The sequence below is a fragment of the Rhinichthys klamathensis genome, unplaced genomic scaffold, assembly GCF_029890125.1.
Source record: "Rhinichthys klamathensis goyatoka isolate OS25496 unplaced genomic scaffold, OSU_Roscu_1.1 h1tg000011l_1, whole genome shotgun sequence".
Classification (NCBI taxonomy): domain Eukaryota; kingdom Metazoa; phylum Chordata; class Actinopteri; order Cypriniformes; family Leuciscidae; genus Rhinichthys; species Rhinichthys klamathensis.
In genome coordinates this window covers 8,425,282-8,448,325 of record NW_026606564.1, presented here as the reverse complement: position 1 = coordinate 8,448,325, position 23,044 = coordinate 8,425,282, and the positions used below count along the sequence as shown (strand labels likewise).

The 23,044-nt window shown below is 39.3% G+C and overlaps 1 protein-coding gene across 1 annotated transcript in view; it reads left to right on the top strand.

Annotated features, from left to right (window-relative positions):
* Positions 1-1,330: 1,330 nt before the first annotated feature.
* Positions 1,331-23,044, top strand: part of rock1 (Rho-associated, coiled-coil containing protein kinase 1) — a 97,307-nt gene continuing 75,593 nt past the window's right edge. Inside the window, exon 1 of the mRNA XM_056265245.1 lies at positions 1,331-2,185. Coding sequence (XP_056121220.1) covers positions 2,087-2,185 — 99 coding nt within the window. The 5' untranslated portion in view covers positions 1,331-2,086. The remainder of the gene's footprint in view (positions 2,186-23,044) is intronic.

Here is a 23,044-nt window from a genome sequence, read left to right as displayed (position 1 = left end):
ACATGGCGGTTATGAGCCACCGACAGTGAGAGGTTTAGATAAAGATTTAAGTGACTAATCGAAGTTTAACCTGATACAAAAGTATTTATTTAATGTTATCCGTGTTAAATTTCATCTGCAATAACAATACTTTTAAATAAAGATCCGTTTGGCCGTTAACTTTTTTAAATGCATCATTATGCATTAATATGAGGAGAGTTTCTGCATGAAAGACTGCAGATCAACGTGCTTCTGCATTTCTCTTCGATACAATAGGAAATGAAATTAAATGTGGAGGATTTTTTTTGACAAGATGATTGACAGGTCAGTTTACATGACAGGATGTGTGTAACTAAGCAACAGAGCAACCGTTAAAGACGCAATTGTATGACGTGATAGATGTCCCAAAGCTTGTCTACTCTTCTGCTACACAAAAGTATCTACTTTTACTTCACAAAAAGAGTACACACTTTTAGGCGAATTGAGATGCAGCATCTTCTCAAAAATGTTTGAAATCACTGTTTTTTCTGACGTCACAAACCCATCAGGAGCTAGTGGGGTGGGAGTGAGTGGAGGCGGGATAATTTTCATATTCACGGAAGGCATGATTAAATTTTTTTCCAGGTAAACATGTTTAAATATGTAATTTTGGTGACCAAATATGAGTTTTTAGGGGATCAAATTATTGAGTACAGGGGGACTTTAAAATACTGAATCTATGCATGTCTTTCTAACTATTAAAGCTTGAATTTCAGGCTTTATATATGTATATATATATATATATATATATATATATATATATATATATATATATATATATATATATATATATATATATATATATTTTTTTTTGTGGTCTATATAACACCAGGCCAACAGCCAATCAGAAGTCAAATGAGAAACACTTTACAATAGGTTACATTAACTATACACTGGTTAAAATTAATGTCAAAACGTTAATGTTTATGTAGTTGTTAATCTTAGTTATAGTTTAAACATTTATTTTTAATACAAAATTGTATATTCTAGTTCATGCAATGTGAGCAACGAATTATGTTTGTAACCATTAACATTAAACATGATTACTATTTTTTTTAAAAGCTCATTATAAATTAATTATGCATGTACGAATTGAAAAATGACCATATTTAAACTGTAGCTTTTGTAGAGACTGGCCTGGAGCTGCTGTCCTGAAACTGATGGCTCTGCCGTTCTGCAAGCGGATACTACTACCACACACTACCCGCCATTGTACTCGTGTGTGAGTGTGTGCGTGTGAGAGAGAATGAGAGAGAGAGAGAGCGAGAGAGCTTCTGCGCATGCGCAGTCGGAGAGGTTTCGAAGTTGACTCTCCGGGGTGTTTCAACAGGAAGGCGGACATGTTGGTCAGGCAGTGGGAGAAAATCGGGCACCCAGTTTTTTTTTTTTTTTGAATAATAACATCGATTAAAGCTTGAACTATCCTTACAGTTACAGCACAGCGGATTACATACTATTTTGGAAAAGTAGAAGCCGGCGTGCGGACTCGGGAGATGTTTATTGCAGAAGAACCGTAAAGAATCGTTTTAACCAGGATCTTGTTTTAACTGATCGAAATTTGTAAGGCGAAGTTTTTTTCGCCACTTCTCACTTTGCAGCTGTCAGACTCGTTTGGCCTGGCAGGCATTTATGGACAGAGGCCTGGAGAAACTTCATTTCATGTGGCCGCATGCTAACTCTGCAACGTTTATTTTATCCCTTCTTCTTTTTTGCGCGGATATGATCTGTTCGTCTGTTTTAAAAGAGCTTGTTCCCCACATATCTCCTGAAGCTAAATTAGCTTAGCGCACTATAATCTGTTGCTGCTGCTGCTTTTGTGTTTGCCAAGTTGTCATGGACTAATCCGACACCTTGTCTTGTCGTTGTTTTGTTTTTGAAAATGTGGCTTTTCGTCATCTCTCCGTGTTGTACACGTTTCAACGAGAGCGATAATAAGACTGTAAGACACAAAACGCTGCTTTGATCAAACTAGTGCTTGCTTTGTGAGGGCAGAGGAAGTTGGCGAGTTAATTTGCTAACCTTAGCCAGTACACTCACATCTCTTTCATACGTCTGAATCGGATCAGTTATGAATATGTCTGCTGGAGAAAGTTTGACAGCTCGCTTCGAGAAGATCGATGCTATGCTGAAGGATCCCAAATCGGAGATCAACACAGACTGTCTGCTGGTGAGTTATCAGATTTATTGGAACTCTGTTATTGCTTTTAATAAGGAGTTTGTTTGCGTAATTGTTACTAGGGTAGGCACAATCTAATATAAATCTTGAAATGCATGCATGCATACAGTACAGTTCAATAATGCGCATTAAATATGCAAAACAGCGTAATCATGCTTTATGACATTGCAATGCACGCGCCAGCCTGTAATCACAAGTCAGACTTGGTAAGCGATGCTGGATTTAAATTTGAATATTTTTTCTAGAGTCTTACTGATTGTAGCTACCTTGATTCACGTTTTTTTCCTCATGAATTACGATAATAATACGATAAACTGTATTAATACTTGCTATTTCAAAGTTAGCCGTTTCAATGTGGAGTACAAACACAGTCATTGCTGGACCACTGGCCCCGGAACCACCAGCTTCAGTTTCTTGTTAAAGGAGGGAAAGTAATAGTTCATGCTTAAGTTTTCAGGGTTGAACCTACAACCTTTGGTAACCAGCAGGGTCTTTAACCACTAGGCCACACCACCCATATTCCATGCTCAGATTTTTCAATAAACTAACCCTCTGCGTTTACCCGTCATGAAATGTGCAATTTGTAAAATGATTTCTGACATCTGAGCATCTATTTCTTAAGGAATTTGAGCTCTCCTGACTCCTGTGAGTTGACGTTGCATACTCAGACACACAGATTGTGTGTGAGTTATAGTATTAAATCTTGCCTTGCATTAGGAGCATTCTCACTGAGAGCTTCAGTTATTAAGTGACATCAATGACACTTCATAATGTACTCTTTCTGTGTAGTCTTAAGTCTCACAGGCTTTGACAACCACTGTAGTAAATACAGGTCACAGGATTTCACAGTAATGTATTGAATGAATTAGACAGCTATAAATTATATGTGTGTGTGTATATAATGCATATTTATACATGACTGCAGCCATTCATAACCCTTTTCGGTTGATCAATTACAAGTGTTTGTTTTTATAACAGATAGTTTTGTTTCGTCAACTTAAAAATGTGATTCAAGTGATTCATTCTCTTTATAAACCTTCTGGTTAAAAAAAGTTCTATTCCAATAAGTGCGCCACACCTGAAGTAAACAACATGGTGTAAATGTAAAACAAATGCCTTTGTTAAATATCTTTGCAGAAAATATTCATGAAATATGAAGGCAAATATTGTACAAACTTATCTAAAACGTATCCTATATAGTCAGAAATAATATAAAATATGAAAAATACTGAATATTTCTCAGCCAAAAAGTAGCCTAAACATTGAGTTTTAGAGGTCAATTCAAAAAGTCAAGGCCATTCAAAATGACTAAAAGTATAACACCAGTAATAGGCTATTATTATTAACAGCAAATTTGTAAAAACAAAATAACAGCACCTTTCAGCCTGTCACCATCATACAAACATGAAATATTAAACATACAGTAGTTCTTTACAGGTTTTGGCATTAAATTGTGCTGCTTTTCCACTGTTTGCATGTTTGGCTGTTGCACTCGTGTCTTTTAGCGTCTCAACCATGAAACGGCGCTCAACTCGTTCAACTCGTGTCTAATAACTTTGCTTTTTTAGTCATCATTGCCGTGTTGTCAACATTTCTAATTGTAACATTTGCTAACATTTATTCAAAACTGCAATTTCTCAATTTAAAAATAATAAAAGGCAAAACATTAAATTCAAATTAATCTGAAAAATCGCCCAGCCGTAGTAAAATCTCCAATAAAATAACAGCTGTGACACGAAAGAGCTGTTACCACACCATCGGCTATATTTATGCTTATAGCAACTTGCATTGCATTCAGGTATGCATTTCATCAGTTCATTCAGTGGAGCTACAAGAAGCCTATACAGTTATATACTAGAAATGTGTTTGTTTTGGTGGTAATTATTGTTTTAGAATATAGGTATTTGAATGGTTTTATCCTATACCCCATGTTGTGGACATGTTGTAGTGCTATTTAACATGAAAACCACCTCTTTCACTTAATCTGAAACATTTTAATAAATGAAGAATTCAGCTACAAAGCACTGTAAGGTAGTGTTGTCACGATACTGGAATTTCTGACTTTAATACCTTGAAAAATGTCAATATTCCATTTTGATTCCACGGGGAAAGCTGCCATTTATGCTGCCATATGGATATTTTTATTATGATCTCATCATTTTTTGATCATTTGGGTAATTTTGTTGGAATTGCTTTCACACAGCACAGGGAGGCTTTATTTGAAACTTTGAACGAAATTTACAAAAAAAGACATAAGTAAACATCAGTAATAAAATACGAAATAAAGAAATTGCAAATGATAGCACAAATAAATACAATAGAATAAATAGACAAATGAAATAAATGTGGCTTTAAATTTTTCAGGTAGGTCTAACAGTAGTATTCAGGTATGAAATACTAAAGTAATTAAATAAAGTAATCAAATGTAAAATAACACTTGATAGTCTTCATACTATTAATGCTTGCAATTAAAGTTACAAAAGTTATTCAGTCAAAAGCCGCAAGTGATTTTCTCTGTCTTTTGCTCTTTGATGAACATGACAGACAGCAGCAGGTTTATTAGGCTACTGTCACTTTAAGAGCTTAAGGTTACATTTACTGTGACACAACATGCAATTTCTTTCTTCAATTTCACTATTAGGCTAAAAGGGATTATTTTGTGTTAACCTGTGGATAGGAATGGGACGGTATGAAAATTTAACATCACGATTATAGTGACCAAAATTATCGTGATTATCAATATTATCACGGTTTTGTTAAAACGAGATTAAAGTGTTCAAATAAAGATTGATGCTTACACTGAAAACATTTCAACAAGTTTTATTATTTGAAAAATCAGCAAACAACAAATAAAACAAGCAGCTCTATGCAATTTTTAAAGCAAGATTCTATTCTGTGGCATTTCCTTCTTTATAATGACCGTTGTCAATAGCAACGCAACACATCCATGTATCACAACGGAAGCGCTTGTTTCATTCAAATACAACTTGCCGTCTTGCGTCTCCGTTTTTGATTGTAAACAAACAAATTATTTCATTTTCAATGCAGAGTTTGATAATATTGTTGTGATCATCTTGTCTGGACTCTGTACAAAATGGATTTATAAACGGGTGAGATTTAAAATATTAATCTCAATTCAATATGTCCCCGTAATTATGTGTTAAAAAAATCGGGGTAATGAGTAGGCTATAATGAATATACATTACTATACATTAAATGTCACTCTTAATACTCTTGTTTGGACTTTCACGTTCGTCTTTGGCTCAAAGCCACTTGCTGCGAACTTTTCTTCGCGGAAGCTTCACGTATATTTGAAAGAGATAAAAAAGAGAGATTTTATCTCAAAACTATATTTTGTGCCCAATTATTTCCCAGACGTAGTTTTGGAATTGAGGTCTAAGTTAACTTTCCTTGCGTTCGCTGTAACAGTGGGTGATGGTCACACAAGACGACTCGGCAGATTTGAAGTGTTTCTATTGCAGCGACTTATTATGTGCATGTTCTGCAGACAGGGTGACCATCCTCGGTTAAGTTTCCCTCAAGACTTTTGTAAAAAGCCAAAATATGACCACACCTCAGATTTGGTCCTCTTAAAAGGCTGACAAATCTCCTGAGCGGTCACTGCCTTCCGCCATTCCTTCTCGAATAAAAAACAAAACATCATTGCCAGCTGTGCCTGCGTCAGACTGTTGCTGGCTGGACAGGATTTATCGAGTTATTAAAATCGCGATAATCAAACACGGTTTTAATGATAATTAAATTTTGAACAATATTACTAACCGTCAGCACATTTTATCGTGGTTTATAGTGAAACCGGTAATCGTCCCATCCCTACCTGTGGAATAGACATGCCACGTTATAATCATTTTCATAGTGCTAAGTGGCGCATAGCTAAGTTGCGTTGCTCAATTGCCTACACAATGCAAGGCAGTTTGACTCTAAACTTATTTGAATACATTTTTTTTATAGTAGTCAACCGATATATCGCCAAGGCCGATATGTTGACCGATATTTGAAAATGTTCAAATCTCAGTATCAGGCTGATAGGGATTCTGTTTGGCCGATGTGTCTGAAGCGGGACTTCTATTTTGACGACGCTGAGAACGCCTGAGCATATTATATTATCAGTAATAACAGGGAAAACACTATAATACTTTCTCATTTACTGTCAACATTCAGCAAATATGCATTTATAACATGTAAAAAACAAGTTTTTGAATATCTAATAAACATTCACAAACCTTGCAGACTTAGTTGAATCCAGTTGTGAGATGTTCTGAAGTGTGTGTATCCTGCATGAATGCGTGTGCTGTGTGTGACGGTTGGTCTGTGTGAATTGAATGCAGACAAGAGAGTTCAGCTTCTCTGGAGGCTCACGATCCACACTTAGTTTAAACCCTTGATTTCAATGCGCATTATCCATTCGGCCACTGTCATATTCATGTCATGTTCACCGTGTGCTGTATGTAGAATTAGTGTAATTACTGAGTGCCCTGTTGGTTACAGTGTTTACTTCCTTTTATTCATATTTTTTTAAGTCCCCGTGGTGATAACCAAGTTGTTAATGTTGTTTATGTGTCTGTGTGGTGATTTTAATATGCTTTAAGTCAACATCATTCCTGCGTATTTTCTGCGAACCAAAGACAGTCTCAAAAACATGGTTTGAAATCGACCAGGTTTCTGACGTCACAAACTACCTTGTAACCAATCAGGTCAGCTTGCGATCGTCAACCAGTGGATCTCTGAGCTGGTGCGAGTGAGTGGAGGCGGGGCTATTTTGCATATTCATATTCAACTGCGAATACTAAATGAGGCAAGGGTGTAGAGTTACATTCAAGCTATTTTTAGGCATGAAGACATTTTTTTTTCAAGGAAAAAACATTTAAATATGTAATTTTGGTGATCAAAGATAAGTTTTAAGGGAAAAATGATTGACTACAGGGGCACTGTATTACAGAATCAAGAAGTTTCCATCTAAAGTATAAGATACAAATATTTAGTGATAGCCTCAGATGCAGGTTATTTTCAAGCGCTGTGACAAGCGGGTATTGTTGTTCGCTACCACGTCCTCGTTGAATGCGCTTCTTGTATGAAATGGGGACGTGTGCAAAAAAAAATATTTTCCAGTTTTCAGGTCCAATCGCGGTATCAGGTCCCAAAAGCAAACTACAAATGGTAGTAACACACACACACACACACACACAGAATGCTGTTGTTAGGGCCGTTCCGACACGTCATTCCACACAAATTGACGTATTTTCGTAATCAAAGTCACCGATTACGAAAATACGTAAATTTGCCTGCAATGTGTGTATGCGTCTCACTGTTTATGTTCATCCCTAATCCCCTGTCATGTTTCACAAAACAAGAGTTAGCTAGAGCAGATGCTCATGACTAGAAGTGCAGCACTTGACCGCATTCTTTACCGAACTGACACCTGCACGTTTCAGGACTCAGAACCACATTCTCGTAGCCTGGTTAAAACCAGACCATTCTCAGTTGTAACTGAGTTATGGTCTGGCAAAGCGTCATAGACAAATCATTTCCAGAGGGGCGTCACCAACGGACGTCTCAGATAGACCTAAAACCAATCAGAGCGATGAAGGAGATGACGTATGCAGAGCGGCGGAGAAACATCTCCGAGTGTTGTTCTTTGCTCGGTTTTTAACAAAAAGGAAACGTTCAAATCGCTTAAAACAGACGCGATAGCTGATTGGAACGAGTGATGTTCGACGGCGGCATCCATCTTTGTAATGTAGGCTACAAAATCTGCTTCAAAATCCCAGCGCTGTCGTCATCGTGTAAAGCCCGCCCCAACGTTTCTGATTGGTGCCTCGATTTCGACGGATTGGAAATGGGCTTGAATGAGCTCTTTGCCAGACTAACTTTCAGAGCAAATCTAAATTTGCCGGAAGTTGTCTGGGTTTTCCCAGGCTAACATTCTCGACAAACCCGCGCCGAATGAACCGAACTACCATATAAAGGGGCTGCAACAAATGATTATAATCGATTAATCTAATGATTATTAAAACTATTAATCGACTAATCATTAATTATTTCACCAATTAATGAAAAGGCGTTTGGTCGATTATTTAGCATTTTCAATTAGTTAAAATATTGAGTTATACCTATTCTAATTAAATAAATATATCAAGGAAATCACTACAATGTTTGAAAGTGTCTTTATCACTATATTTTTTCCATATCATACGATATCGATATTTATCACGATATTCATTTACCATTCATGGGGAAGGAAATGCTTTCCACATATTTGTTAGATCTTGAGAATGAATGTAATCTTGTTTGTTCACAATTAAACTCCACAGAATAACTACTTTTAAATGTAGGGCCCCATGAAATCCATTTTATTCCCCCCTAAATTCTGTTTTCCATTTAATTTTGACAATTAAATATGAAAGGTAATTTACAACAAAACATTTTTGCGTTTTTATTTTTTGTCAAATAAGATGCTGCACAACAGAACTTAAAACTGGACAAATATCTTGGTTGTATGATGTTACTTAGAATTAAAACTATTATTATTATTGCTTTGAGAAATACATTTTAGTATACAGTAGTGATATATTTCTGTCATAATTTCTTGAAGTTAAACCGAACTTTTATTTTGACGGTTTGTCGTGAAGATCTTTGTTTTATTTTCAGTTTCAGTGTGTATTTGATGGTAGTTTTTCTCAAATGAAACGGTGAAAAGCCTGTGAAGTGACTCTCAAAGCCGTTCTGGAGATGAAGTTCATGTGTTCTGTTCATGTCCTCGTATATTGAAATGACAGACGCTGAAAACACTTAAGCATCACTTGTGTGAGTTTGTGTATCAGATGAAACTACACCGTTCATTCACACATGCTGCTTCCCAATTTGCATACTATCGGTCCTAAATAGTATATTTACCTAAATCATTTAACCATCTTACCATCATTTTTACAGACAAAACAAGAAAATCCTCTAGGAGGCATGACATGGAGCGATCTTCACATGGCGTTACACTCTTTACATGAACTGTGTGTGTGCGCATGAGAGAGACAGTATGGAATAACTGTAATACCACCTAATCTTGTGCAAATATTGCACCGCTGAAGTTGGCAAACCATGTGATCAGGATATATATATTTAAAAAAAACATTTTCTATTCAGTTGTTTGTGCTCATGAAATAAAAGCATTCTGAGAAATCATATTTGAGAAATCAAACTAACAGTTTGTGCTGAAATGAATATACTTATCATATGTCCTGGCCAACTTTACTAAGGTAATAACTTACACTAAACTGGTGCAACTTCTCTTAAAAAAGAATTGATTCTCTGTAGGTTTATATGATCTATCTGTTCTAAAGGGGAAATCATTTTCTGCACTGAGATGCTTCATTATTTGAAAGTTATTATTACAGCTATCTGGGGCTTCTAGAGCCCTTTACGTTTCTCAAACTCCCAGTAAATAAACACCACATGATGAGTGTGAACCGTCACGCATAAATAACTTTCGGAAATCTCTCCCCATTAGATCCCATAAAATAGTTGCAAGTCTTCCTGGGGTCCATATAAAATTAAATATAAAATTAAATTATGTCTAGTTTTCCAACAACAATACATTATACATAATTATACAAATTAATTGTTACATTTAAATGAGGCAGTATATTATACATATCGATTGGGTATTGGAACCTTACTGGAAAAGTTGAGGATGAAAAACTCCTGTTAAATTGTCTGTGAATTATATGGCACAAGTGTTTGATAAATTCAAATGCCTTTCAGTTATACACATTTGTATAGGTTTACGCCTTGTGTTTGCTCTCTCGAAGAGCAAACAGAAAGAGTAAAGTCGCTTTTGTTTTATTCATCTGAAGCGTTCACCTCTGGCCAGTGTTTTCCATGTGTATCGTCTCGCCTGTCCCCGCATCCGCCTCTAATGCGTCCTATTCCAGGGTTAGTTCGAGATATGACATGTCTAATGAAGCTGCAACGTTCAGAGCGTCGAGAACTGCGTTTACCTCAGGGCAACTGGCCGATGCTTGGGAAGCTCACGACAGTTTGCTCTGCTCTGAGGACCTGCATCAGTGTTTCCAGCGTATGTTATATTTTCCTCTGACTTTACATTCCTGGAGGAATGTGTCAGAAATGACAATTTCGACAACATTTCTCACCGCACACTGACCTAATTTTGATTTTGTGAATGTGTTTAAGTCATTGTTAGGGCCCTACCGTACCTACTCTACAAATGACATCAACTAGAACTTCATTGGAGTTGCACAAACTGCACAATAAGCAGATTATGCGCTGAGGTCTCTAGACAGATGAACATAGTCAAAGTTTAGAATAGAGGTCATATAGCCTCTAATAGTACAGTATCAATCAGGAAGGAAGTGCTCTTTTAGTTGTATATTAAAAAACCCCTGATATAAATAACAATTTGAGCAACAACAACAAAACAGCTATAGGCTAGATGAAGATTATTTATACAATTATTGTCTTAATGCCAGAAATGAATGAATAAGTTCAATCAGAATAGTAATAAGACACTATAGGGCGGTTCCCAATCAATCAAATCATCATTGGTCCACTAATAGCCTATAGTCCACTTGAAGGAGTGAATTTGGACACTGGAATTCTGCCGCTTGTGCATAGTTTGTGTTTGCTGTTTAATAATAATAATTTGAAACTCTGCCATGGAAACTAGCATGTATTAAACAATTTAATAATCAATTTTAAAGGAATTTATACCTGTATGATATTAGGCTGGTCCAGCGCGGTTCGGAAAATGGCTGGATGATTGGTTCAGCTCCTGGCGAGACACGGGAGTTCATTCAGCGCGCGACTCTCACAGTGCATTATGGGTATTCTCTAGCTGTCGAGCATACATCGGTTGTACACTCGTTATGGGGTCATTGAGTCATTAATCAGGAACGAAACACCATGTTTCTTGGAGACATGGAGTGACTTTATGACCTTGTTTGGAGCTTTTTTTGGCGGAGCAAAAACAAACTGAATAGGGTGGTGCGGGAATGACGTCACTTGGTAGGCCAACCGGCAGTTCGCATCACACTGGTTCCCTCGAGAAAAACCCAATTGGATTTTCCCATATTTGGATTATCGCCAAAAACAAGTTCTGTGATCAACAAATGTTTATGATACTTGCACGCAGGGTGGGAAATTAGCACCGGCCACCAGCCAATGGCTGGTACTTTTTCAAAGTGGCGGGTGACTTTGCCTTGTATACCAGCCACAGTGGCGGGTAGATTGTAAAACATATTTTTATTGGTTACTACTTAAAACATTCCTTGTAACGGATTGGACAGCTTTTGTCAAAGAATGCTGTTGCTAAGTAACAATAATGCACTTTTGTCGAGTAACTAATTTGATATGTTTTCAGCGGACCGTGACACATATAGCTGAGCTGAGGTACAGACGAAAGGAAAATTTTAAAAATGTGGCGACATATACCCGGTGTTAAGAGGCCCGCCGTGGAGTCAGCAGTAGCTATGAATGTACAAACTGTTGAGGGCGAAGTAAATAAAAAGAGAAGGTACTTTTCGAACAAGTGGCGCATTGACGACGAAAGGAAACCGAGGGAATGGTTAGCCTACCTTCCCGTCGGACATGCCCATGCACTGTACTTACTGTGTATACCGGTAATAATACTTTATAAATTTAAATTCCGGGAAAAGTGGCCGGTAAAAAATATAAGTGGCTGGTAAAATTGGGCATCCACCAGCCACTGTGGCTGGTGGGCAAAAAAGTTAATTTCCCACCCTGCTTGCACGTTTTGTCCATCAAAATAATTATCACAGATGAACACAATGAATTTTGAAGCCTAAATGCAGTCGCCAGAAGTAAAACGCTAAAGGCTATAAACGAACTACACCACGGTCCCGCGACTTCAATGTCACCATCACTAAGCTTCCGACAACTCTTTCAGTTTTTATCTAAAAACATTTTCCCAGAGCGTTTGTGTTTGTCACGACTACCTGGCTCACAGTAGCAATGACATAGGGGAGACCACACCGTTTGTTAAGTTAAAGCAAACATAATTTATTAAACATTAAATTATACGATGAAATCATAATTTAAATCAATAAATGTAACAAGTCAGTAAATGAGAAACGAAATGAAACTAATCAAAAAGTGTGTTGCAGATCAGTAAAGTGTAGACTATGTGTAATGCATACAAAGCAAAAAGAAGTGGGATGATGCTGCTGCCACCAGCATGGAGACCCGAGCAATGCCGAGCCGCGCAGCACAGAGCAGACCCAACAACCGACAGGAGATGTTTTTAAATAGTCCCTCCAATCAGCTGTTGTCGGATGGACCTAAAACAAACAGCTCCCCCTTCAGACTGGGAGGAGAGAAACGGCCCAAACATAATACTATCCATGGTGGAGTGAGCACACCCAACACGGCAAAGCCGGGCGTGACATCACTCCCCCCACAAAACAGAGACCCATGTGGGACTCTGTAAAACTACATTCTACTCATTACCATTTCCCATAAACAATACTAAAAACAAAAACTATACCCAAAAAACAATAAAATGTCTAAACCCATTACCCTTTTTAACCAGTATCCCGAAAGACTAAGATTAGATTAAACCAAACTCTCGACCCCATTCATCCACCCCTTTAATACAACAGCCACTACAAAAAATTAACCCATACTCACCTCCCATAATCCCCCCCCCCCTACCCCCCCTCCTTCCCACCCAGCAAATCCTGGCGCCTGGATAGCAATTTAAGAATGGAAAGACCGGAGGCAAGAGAGAAGAACCAGAGACTGGAGAAGAGATAGGCACCCCTTAACAGTCATCAAGAGCCCGTGACAAAGCATCAGCCATGACGTTCTCAGACCCCTTGATGTGTCTAATAGATAGATTATAAGGCTGTAGAAAAAGAGCCCAGCGCATAAGGCGCTGGTTAGTATTTTGAAGAGAAGAGAGGAAAGTCAGAGGATTGTGATCAGAAAAGACCACCACAGGGTGTAACCCACCACCAACATACACATCAAAATGTTGGAGTGCCCAAATAAGGGCCAGGGCCTCTTTTTCGATGGTTGAATAGTTAAATTGGTGACAATTAAATTTCCGAGAAAAATAGGAAACTGGTCTATCTATCCCATTTTCATCCTTTTGAAGGAGAACGGCACCTGCCCCTACCTGGCTGGCATCTACTTGCAGCTGGAAGGGCTCCTCCAACCTAGGAGCAGCCAAGACAGGTGCAGAACTCAGGAGAGACTTGGCGTTTTCGAATGCGTGCTGGCAATCAGCAGTCCAATTGAATTTAACTGAACCCTTCAACAGGTTAGTTAGTGGGGCAACGACAGATGAAAAATTACAGCAAAAATTCCTGTAATAACCTATCATACCAAGGAAGCGCATCAATTCTTTCTTAGTGACAGGACGTGGGAATTTGTCAATGGCCAGGACTTTCGCTCTCACAGGCCGAACGTTCCCTTGTCCGACCACCTTTCCTAGATACACCACTGTAGCCTGAGCAAACTCACACTTTGCTAAGTTAACAGTGAGATTTGCAGCCGCAAAACGTTCAAATAATGAACGTATGCGAGCCAGGTGGATCGTCCAAGTGTCTGAATAACAGACCACATCATCAATATACACAGCGCACCCCTCCAGTCCCACAACGACTCGATTCATGAGCCGCTGGAAACTAGAAGGGGCGTTGCGCAACCCAAAAGCCATTCTCGTATAAGAGTAGAGACCCGACGGCGTAATAAAAGCAGAGATCTCTTGTGCCCTAGGAGTAAGAGGAACCTGGTAATAACCTTTAAGCAAGTCAAATTTGCTCACATAACGAGCCGCACCGACTTGATCAACACAATCTTCTATCCTAGGCAGTGGATACGAGTCTGGTTTTGTTACACTATTCACTTTTCTGTAATCCGTACAAAATCTGTACGTATGATCAGGTTTTTTGACTAACAAACAGGGCGAAGCCCAGCTAGAGTATGACTGTACGGCAAGACCATTTTCCAAAAGATATTGGACACTATCATCCAGACTTTTACGCTTATCAGGACCAGTGCGGTAAAACCTCTGACGTATTGGCTTTGCATCACCGACTTCTATGTCATGCTCGATTAAAGTTGTGCAGGTCGGAGTATCTGAAAACAGACATGGAAATTCAAAAATTAGAGCTTTCAATTCTTCCCGCTGTTGCAAATCCAAATGATCTAAAACTCCCTCTAACTTGCCCAACGTCTCTGAATTATTTAGACGAGCATGCAGCATGGAATCGTCAGGGCCCTGCACATCATCCTCTAACTCTGGAGAGGCTACCGACGTGCTTGCCACAACCAAGACAGACGATTCACCCTTACAACTAGGTGACCGTGACGATACATAATATGGCTTAAGTAAATTGATATGACATAACTGTGTCGCCCGCCTACGGTCAGGCGTAGCAACCACATAATTAGTCTCTGACACTTGACGAACCACACTGTAAGGCCCTGAATACTTTGCCCCAAAAGGAGAACCAGGTATAGGCAACAATGCCACAACCTGATCCCCTGGACTAAAGACACGAGCTTCTGCTTTACGGTCATAATTTTGCTTCATTTTTCTTTGGGCATCAGTCAAATTTTCGGTTGCCATTTTACATGCCAAAAGTAACCTGCGGCGGAAACCATACACATAACTGGACAAACTCTTGGGTGGTTCATCTGAATCCAGATCACTTGACAACACAGACAATGGGGTACGAACCTTGTGACCAAATACCAGTTCATTGGGACTAAAACCTGTGCTTTCTTGCACAACAGCTCTAGCCGCCAACAAAAGCCATGGTAATCCATCCTCCCACTCCCGTTTCATCTCTATGCAATATGCACGCAAAAGAGACTTAAGAGTGGCGTGGAATCGCTCCAAAACCCCCTGACTTTGCGCATGGTACACGCTACTCAAGTTATGCTGGATACGCAGCTGTTTCAAGGCTGCTGCGAACGTTTTTGATGTAAAATTTGAACCACGATCACTTTGAATGACTCTAGGAAGTCCAAATATTGAAATAAACTGCGACAATGACTTCACCACAGACCTTGTCGTAATGGTCCTCAGAGCATACGCAGCAGGATAGCGAGTCGTTTGGCACATGATGGTAAACAAATAAACACAGCCTGATTTTGACTGGGGTAAGGGGCCCACACAATCAATGATCACATGCTCGAAAGGCTTACCAACAGATGGAATAGGCTGTAAAGGCGCAGGCTTAATGACAGCATTTTGCTTACCTGCCACCTGACAGACATGACAAGTTTGAACAAACCGTGAAACATCCTTCTTTATCCGTGGCCAGTAGCAATGTTGTAACAGTTGATTATATGTTTTCCTTACCCCAAAATGACCCGCTGTTTCCCCATGAGCTGTTTTTAGTGCCACATCACGAAACTTTTCAGGCATCACCACCTGCAAAATTTGATCTCTCACATCATTTCCCACAGTAGGTGACCACCTTCTTAGCAACAAACCATCCTTCACAAAATAACAGCGATCTAAATTGTCATCTACAGCCAACTCAAAGTATTTCTTTAAGCTTGGATCACTCTTTTGAGCCTCAGCAATGTCAAAACGAGACAAAGGTACTGGTAACTGCGGAATAAATACCTGAGCAGACGTGTGCTTGGATACATCAGACGAGTTTACATCCTGCTTATTCGCCATAGCGCGCGTCACAGCGCACGCTGTAAAAACATCTGGAAAATCTTTTTGACAACTATCTGACTCATCCAATAAAGAAGCTCCAATCTTAACCACAGGAGGTGGTGAGACCTGATCAGGAAAAACACGATCATGAGCAAAATTATTACCCACAATCAGATCAACTCCCTCTATAGGTAAAGAAGGACGCACCGCAATGGTTACATCCCCATTCACAAAACCAGAAAACAATTGAATTTTGTGCAGCGGCACTGGAAATGACTGGAGACCAATTCCCCGTATTAAAACACAATTTCCTGTATCAGATTCAGACGAGAAAGGCAAGACAGATTGACAAATGAAACTCTCTGATGCACCCGTATCACGCAGAATTTTCACTGGAACGCGACGTGCGTCTCCAACCAATGCCACAAAACCCTCCGTAACAAACGGTGCATAATCCGTTATCATAGATGCAGAAAATTCAAACTCATCACTCTGTACATTACCTTTATCAACTGACACAGTACATTGTGCACGATCCAATGTCTTTTCTGGAATTTTCTTATCTTTACTCCCTGAGCGCACACCGGGGACAGATGAGGTACAGAGTCCAATTTTTCCTCCATCAACCTTCCCCCGATTTCGCTCCAATAACACCGGGCAATTTTTTTTCCAATGATTTTTCCCAAAACAGTAATTACAGTCGGTTTTAATATCGAAATCTGATGGTTTACCACGTGCACTTGAATTTGAAAACACAGATGTGTCCGTATTAACACGACTATAGCGACGTTCTTTGTAATTAATGTTAGGACGCGGACAAAAATCACGAGCTGGAGTCTTGTGTATGAGAGAAAAATTATCAGCAAGAACAGCAGCATCTGCTGCTGTTTTCACGTGATGTTCGCTAATATAAGTAGCTATGCGATCAGGCAATGTGTTCTTAAGCTGTTCCAATATTATAATATCACACAACTCATCAAAAGAATCAACCTCTTCAGCTGTAAGCCAACGATGAAAAACACTGGTTAATTCACCAGCCCATTCAGCGTAAGTCTGCTTGTCTGACTTTTTCCATGATCGAAAACGCTGTCTATAAGCCTCGGGAATTAACTCATAACACTTTAAGACAGCTGTCTTAACGGATCGATAGACCCTCTTTTCAGAAGACGGTAAAGCCACAAATGCCTTCTGAGCACGGCCAATTAACGTAGTTTGTAACAATACAATTTTATCCTCATCACTCCATTTTTGCTCAGTAGCAATATTCTCAAATAACGAAAAAAACACATCTGGATCGTGCTCATTAACTTTAGGCAGGAACTTAATCATACCGGCCAGGCCAGATTGCTGCGATTTGCCAAGCTTACCTTCAGCTACTAATTGCAGCCTAGTACGCTCAATCTCACGTTCCTGCTCTAAATTTTTAAGCCTTTCCCATTCCAACTCACGATCCTTGTCTTTCTGTGCAGCTTCTAACCTTTTAAGGTCCATTTCGTTATCAAGCCTTCTTTGAGACAACTCATCATCTAATTTTTCCCTTGCTAATTCTTGTTCCAATTCCAATATTTTTTTTTTTTCTTGCAAATCATGTTGTAGTTTTAACATTTCGACTTGCTGTTCAAATGTTAATATACTGGATTTTGGCTGTGGGTCCACAAACAAACTCGGAGTGGGCTCACTATCTGAACTCGACTCTCCCTGACCATAGCGCTCCGGCAATTTCTCGTCAGGTAACACGTTATTGTCAATCAAACACGCACGAATAAAGTCAAGCAGCTCATGCTTCTTAGCTCCCCTCGGCAATGTTACATCAATTTTATAGTGCTTAGCCACACTATGCAATTGCTTAATTTTCAACGCCGCAAGCAAGACCACTGAAGGAGCAGCCAAAAACGCCTCAAGTGTACTCATTATTACAAAGCCGGGCGTGACATGTTAGAATAGTTTATAAGAGCACAATTATAATCATAACACTGCTGTTAAAGCGGCCTGAGACACGTAACAGCTTCAAAAAATTAATACTGATGTATTTTATGTCGTAGAATAAAACGTGAAAGTGTCTTGAGCTTGTGTTCACACAGACCTTATTTCAGCCATTTAACCAAAACCCCGTTCAAGAAACCCACTGACTTCGGGACGATGGAACCGGAAGCGCTAAAATGCTAACTCGCTACAGCGTTTTGGCCTACAAAGTGATGATGTCATACCTGCACCACTCAATTGTGTCTAAAATTGTTTTTACTTAGTAATAACTTCTTGTTTCTGGAACGGTTGCATAAAATCAGCGTCACGTTTGTGATCATGTTGATTTTTGTTGGATGTAATTAAACTGTGTCTATTGGAATTATCACCATCACATTGAACCAATGTGATTTTTCTTAGACTCAAACATGAACAAATAAAAACCTGTCTACATAAAACGATCTACTCTATCAGCTGATCAGTTTTAAATATTGCAAAAAGGACTGGAACAAGAGTCAGCTTCCACGAGCCTTCCCTCTCAAAGAGCTTTTGTCTTCGTTGAACTAAAATGAATGAATTCATTAACATCAGGATAAGTCTTAACTCCTCGGTGAAGTGAAAGCATGTCTTCAATGCATCACACAGTTCATTGACAGATGCAGGAAGTGTAACCTTCAGGAATCTTCCGATCTTTCAAACAGGAGGTCCCATTTTACTGGTCCTAAAATACAGAAGGAGATCAGAGAATAAGCATGATTATTAGTCTTCAGTGTATGAATTAAATCCTCAACAATACTTATTGTTATTTATTTAAGAGCAGTGAGTGATTTTCTCTTTTTCATTTGTCTTCTGGTTAACATTAAAGGGACATTTCACCCAAACAATTAAGATTCTGTCATCATTTACTCACCCTGATCTTGTTCTAAACCCAAAAGATTTTTTTTTCTTTTAAAGAAAACCGTGAGGTTTCTGATCCCTCCATTGAAAGCCCAGGTCACCAAAACATAAAAGATCCAAAAAAAGATGTGTTGTAAAGCAAATCCATATGAATAGAGCGGTTAAACCCAAGTCTAGTGAAGTGATATAATCTCTTTATAAGGTTGAAGATGAATAGTAATGATCTTTGAAGACAAGCTCCCAGGCCTCTGAACACGAGAGTGTTGTTTTTGCCCTTAAGAAGTTTCCATTGATAAATGAAGTCCTTTGCTCGCCCCCTCCCTCCCTCCCACACCCTCCGGCCACCCAACCCACCTCTTAATAAAACTCCCAGATTATCAAAAAACCTCTTGTCTTGGACCACAGGGTGGCTCCAAGTGTATGCGTGTTACAGTGCAATGCTTTATGGTCCATGTATATTCTTGTGGTTCGAGGCACAGATTGAAAAAAGAAAAAAAAGTTGGTGATTCATGAATAGCAGGACTTGATCCTAGACAAGCAAAGTTTGAGTCATTTGGAAAAATGAAACTTTTGTTGGAGCAAATTTTCCCCCCCTTCCTGAAGTGCATAGTATGTCACTAACTAAATGGGACATTGGATGTGTCTAGAGCAGTTGACAATCTTTTGACGATTTAGAAAAAAAATATGAATCATTGTTTCTAGCTCTTGAAGATTCAAACAAATTTTGACTTGTCATCATGCCTCCAGAGCAGTGTCAGTGTGAGACGCACATTCTGTCTGCAGTGTTTAGAGTTAACGCCTCTGATCTCGTTTGCTTTTTGTTCATCCTTTGGTCCTTGCAAGGTCTTGCTTCAGTGAAAACAGAGAGCCGGGATTTTACCTGATAGCTTTGTAATGGCATCAGGGCATAATAATTATTATTATATAAAAACATCCAAACAAATGAACTGTGTGTGTAAAGAAAGTACTGAGACCCTATCACATTGATGTGGACCAGAACAGGGACTGTGTGAATTTAACCAGACACTTTTTTCATTACAGTACCAGAAATTGCGGAAGGAGTAATAATAGACCTGGCCAGAGTTTAATGTGACAAATGAAAAACTAACATGCAAACTAACAATACATTTAATACTTCATTTGATGCCTCAATTGAACTAAACAAATCCTTCCTTTAACCAATCTGACTGAAAGAGGTGTAGAGCTTCCAATCCATCAAATGATGCCTCCTTGCCTCCAGAGCAAGACATTGACGTAGTTATACATATTGCACTATTGGCACTATTTCAATCTTTTAATGGCTGACAACTCTGTACTTGGTACACATTGTTACATTGTGAAGTGGCGTTTGGACACAGACATTGGAATGTATGAAGTGAAATAAGTGCTGCGTTATGGGACATTCACACAGGACATGGAATGGGACAGAAACTGGCAGTTTCATACTGACAAGCACCACTCATTTTCTTCAGGAAATATAAAAAGCTAGTCTGAAAAAGGAAAATATGATAAAAAGTTTATGAAACAATCCTTTTCTTGAGAATAGAAAGTAACTATTTCGCTTCACCTACCTGCCATCAAAATCACATCTAAACCACTTCAACATTCTGAAATACATTCCATGCATTAGCTGTGCTTCGCTGCACATGTGCCAGTGAGTGACAACATCACAGCTGAGGCTTTGGCCGTTTCCCAACATTCACCCTTCTTGTGTTTGAAAGCAGGCGTCTATCAGTGGATATATTAGGGATCCGCTGATAGACGCCTGCTTTAAAACGCTCCAGTGTGTATCTGTATAAGTAGGGCCCTATGAAATCCGTTTTATTTTTTCCCAAATTCCGTTTTATTTTTTCCCAAATTCATTTTTTTCCGTTTTAATTTTTGGGAATTCCTTTTTTTTTTACCCTTTACTGTTATTGTAGTCATAAAAAGAGTGTGCTTTTAAAGTTAATGATTAAAATGTATACAAATAAAATAGGAATGACCTTAAATTACAGACATTTACTGAGTAGCCTTTTCAGGACAAATACTGCATGATGCAACATGACACTGCACTCTTCAAGTAACAATAAAATATGGTTATGAGCTTTAAACTGTCCAGTAAAATAAATTTTATTCGTTTAAAGTTTAAATAAAAGTCTCTCTCTCGCCCAGTGTCGCTCGCGGAGTTCGCTTCGCTTTTGTCCAGTCCGGCGCCTCATAGACAAACGCGGTGTGTGTGTGTGCGTGTGTGTGTGCGTGTATGTGAGAGAGACGCGTGAGTGATAGAGAGACAGAGTGAGAGCGGGGAAAGGAAAAACAACGAAAAGAATACGCTGCGTGTTTTAAATAGCGTAAAAAAAAATGAACGAAAAGCAATATGTGGCGGCCGGAGTTGATTTTGTGGCCGCAAATTAGTCTATGTGTGGGAAACACTGCATAAAAGTCGCGTGCGAACTGCTCGGCTCGGTACTGAGGGCTTATAGCGTCGAGTTTCTTAACTTTTTCGCCGAGGAAAGCAGAGCCGTGGAGAGCCGCTTCGCCATGCTTTCATTGTTTTGATGCCGTCATTGGAGCTGAAATGACGGGAGGGGTTGTGTCGCCCAGATTTGCATTTGCATTTCACCAGACATACGTTCTTCTCCCACACAAAAACAGAATTTAAATCCAAATATGTAAAATTCCACGAAATTCCGCGTTAACACTAGATTCCGCGTTAATTGTCCAATTCCGTAATTCCGTCCGTGATACCGTGATCGCGGAAATCATAGGGCCCTATATAAGCGCTCGGTGAAGACGACATGTTTTTGAAGCGTTGATCGTTGTAGCCAATCACAGACTTGTTGAGTGTGTGAACACAATGGCCAATCAGAGACATATTTGAGAGTGTGCTTGTGAACACAATGGCCAATAAGAGACATAGGCCTATATGTTGAGCTCGTGAACACAATGGCCAATCAGAGACATATGTGTTGAGCGTGTGAACACAATGGCCAATCAAATGTGTTTAAGAATTAACAACAGCGCTTAAAACGCTAGAGGGAAATGCTGGTACCGAATTCTGTACTTTTGACAACACTATTAGAAATATTGATCAACGCGTATGCATAGAGCACATCAAATATGGTAAGTGGAAGCTCAAAACGCGTGTTCGTGATCCAAGAAAGCAATCCTCCACAGGCTTTTTTTTTTGTTCACAGAAAATGAATTGTGGTCTGTTGTCATGTTTTTTTATGATTGTGTTTCTTCTTAAAGGTTTTGTGAGATTCATTCTTTTAAGTTATCCCATTAAAGGACCCAATATACTTCATTTGAAATCGAAGAACGAACTAATCTGACATTTCAAACAAAATCAGGCCAAAATGAAGTTCGTTTGGAGTCGTTTCAGAAGTTCAAAACGGCTTTCCGGTAGGCTTGCTGCCATAGTCTGTGTTACTGGTGTTACGCGGTGTTCAGCCACACACGGATTACATCACTTGCCCACCGTGGATCCGCCCCCCGCTGTCGTGTTTTTATAGTAATAAAAATAATTTGGTTCAGCTAGAGAACAGACACTACAGTTAAAAACTGAACGTGTCTGCTCAATTCAGCGTAAGCCGAACGAGAGTTTCAGCACAGATACGCAGCAGGAGTCAGATCTCATTTATTACGTGATGAGAGTGAGGCGAGCTGACTGACAAAACAATGGCGGGAGATTTGGTTTCAAAGCAAAATGTAAAAGCGCCTATTTGGCAATATTTTATACGGTTTTATTGTGATTTTCCTTAAGAACAATAATGAACCCTCCATTCAAGCAATTGCCACCCCCCATTGCCGCTAATTCAAATTGGCTAATTCACCCCCACCCCACCCCACCCCACCCCCGCTGAGGATCCACCTTCTTTGACATGGAAATCTTCTCTGGTTCATTGCTTCGGTCCAGTCAGTCAAGGTTGGACATCCGCGAGTAAATACATGAATACACTGGAGAGTTGTTTTATAGTAGAAAATTAATTTGTAATTCGCCTTTGGCTAAGCCACACCCTAGAATGTAGATTGACCAATCACAGCGCAGCCAAGAACGAGCTCCCACAGAGGTCCGACACTTTTTCACAGCGCTCCATTGACTTTAACAAAGGCGTCTCATATTTTTGGTCTCGGCAGGCTATTACCGTCGTAATTTTATGAAAAATATGGTTAAACGTTGTGCCTGGGGCATTTATAACACAGATACGCGTTTCCCAGAGAGGTTGGAGGGGGGTGTGCGTTTTTTCCCCTTCCCAAACCGAATTCAAATCCTGACAAGTGTAGCTCACGCTGCTAATAAATAAGTTACAACGTTATACTCGCGTAGTCCGTTTGCT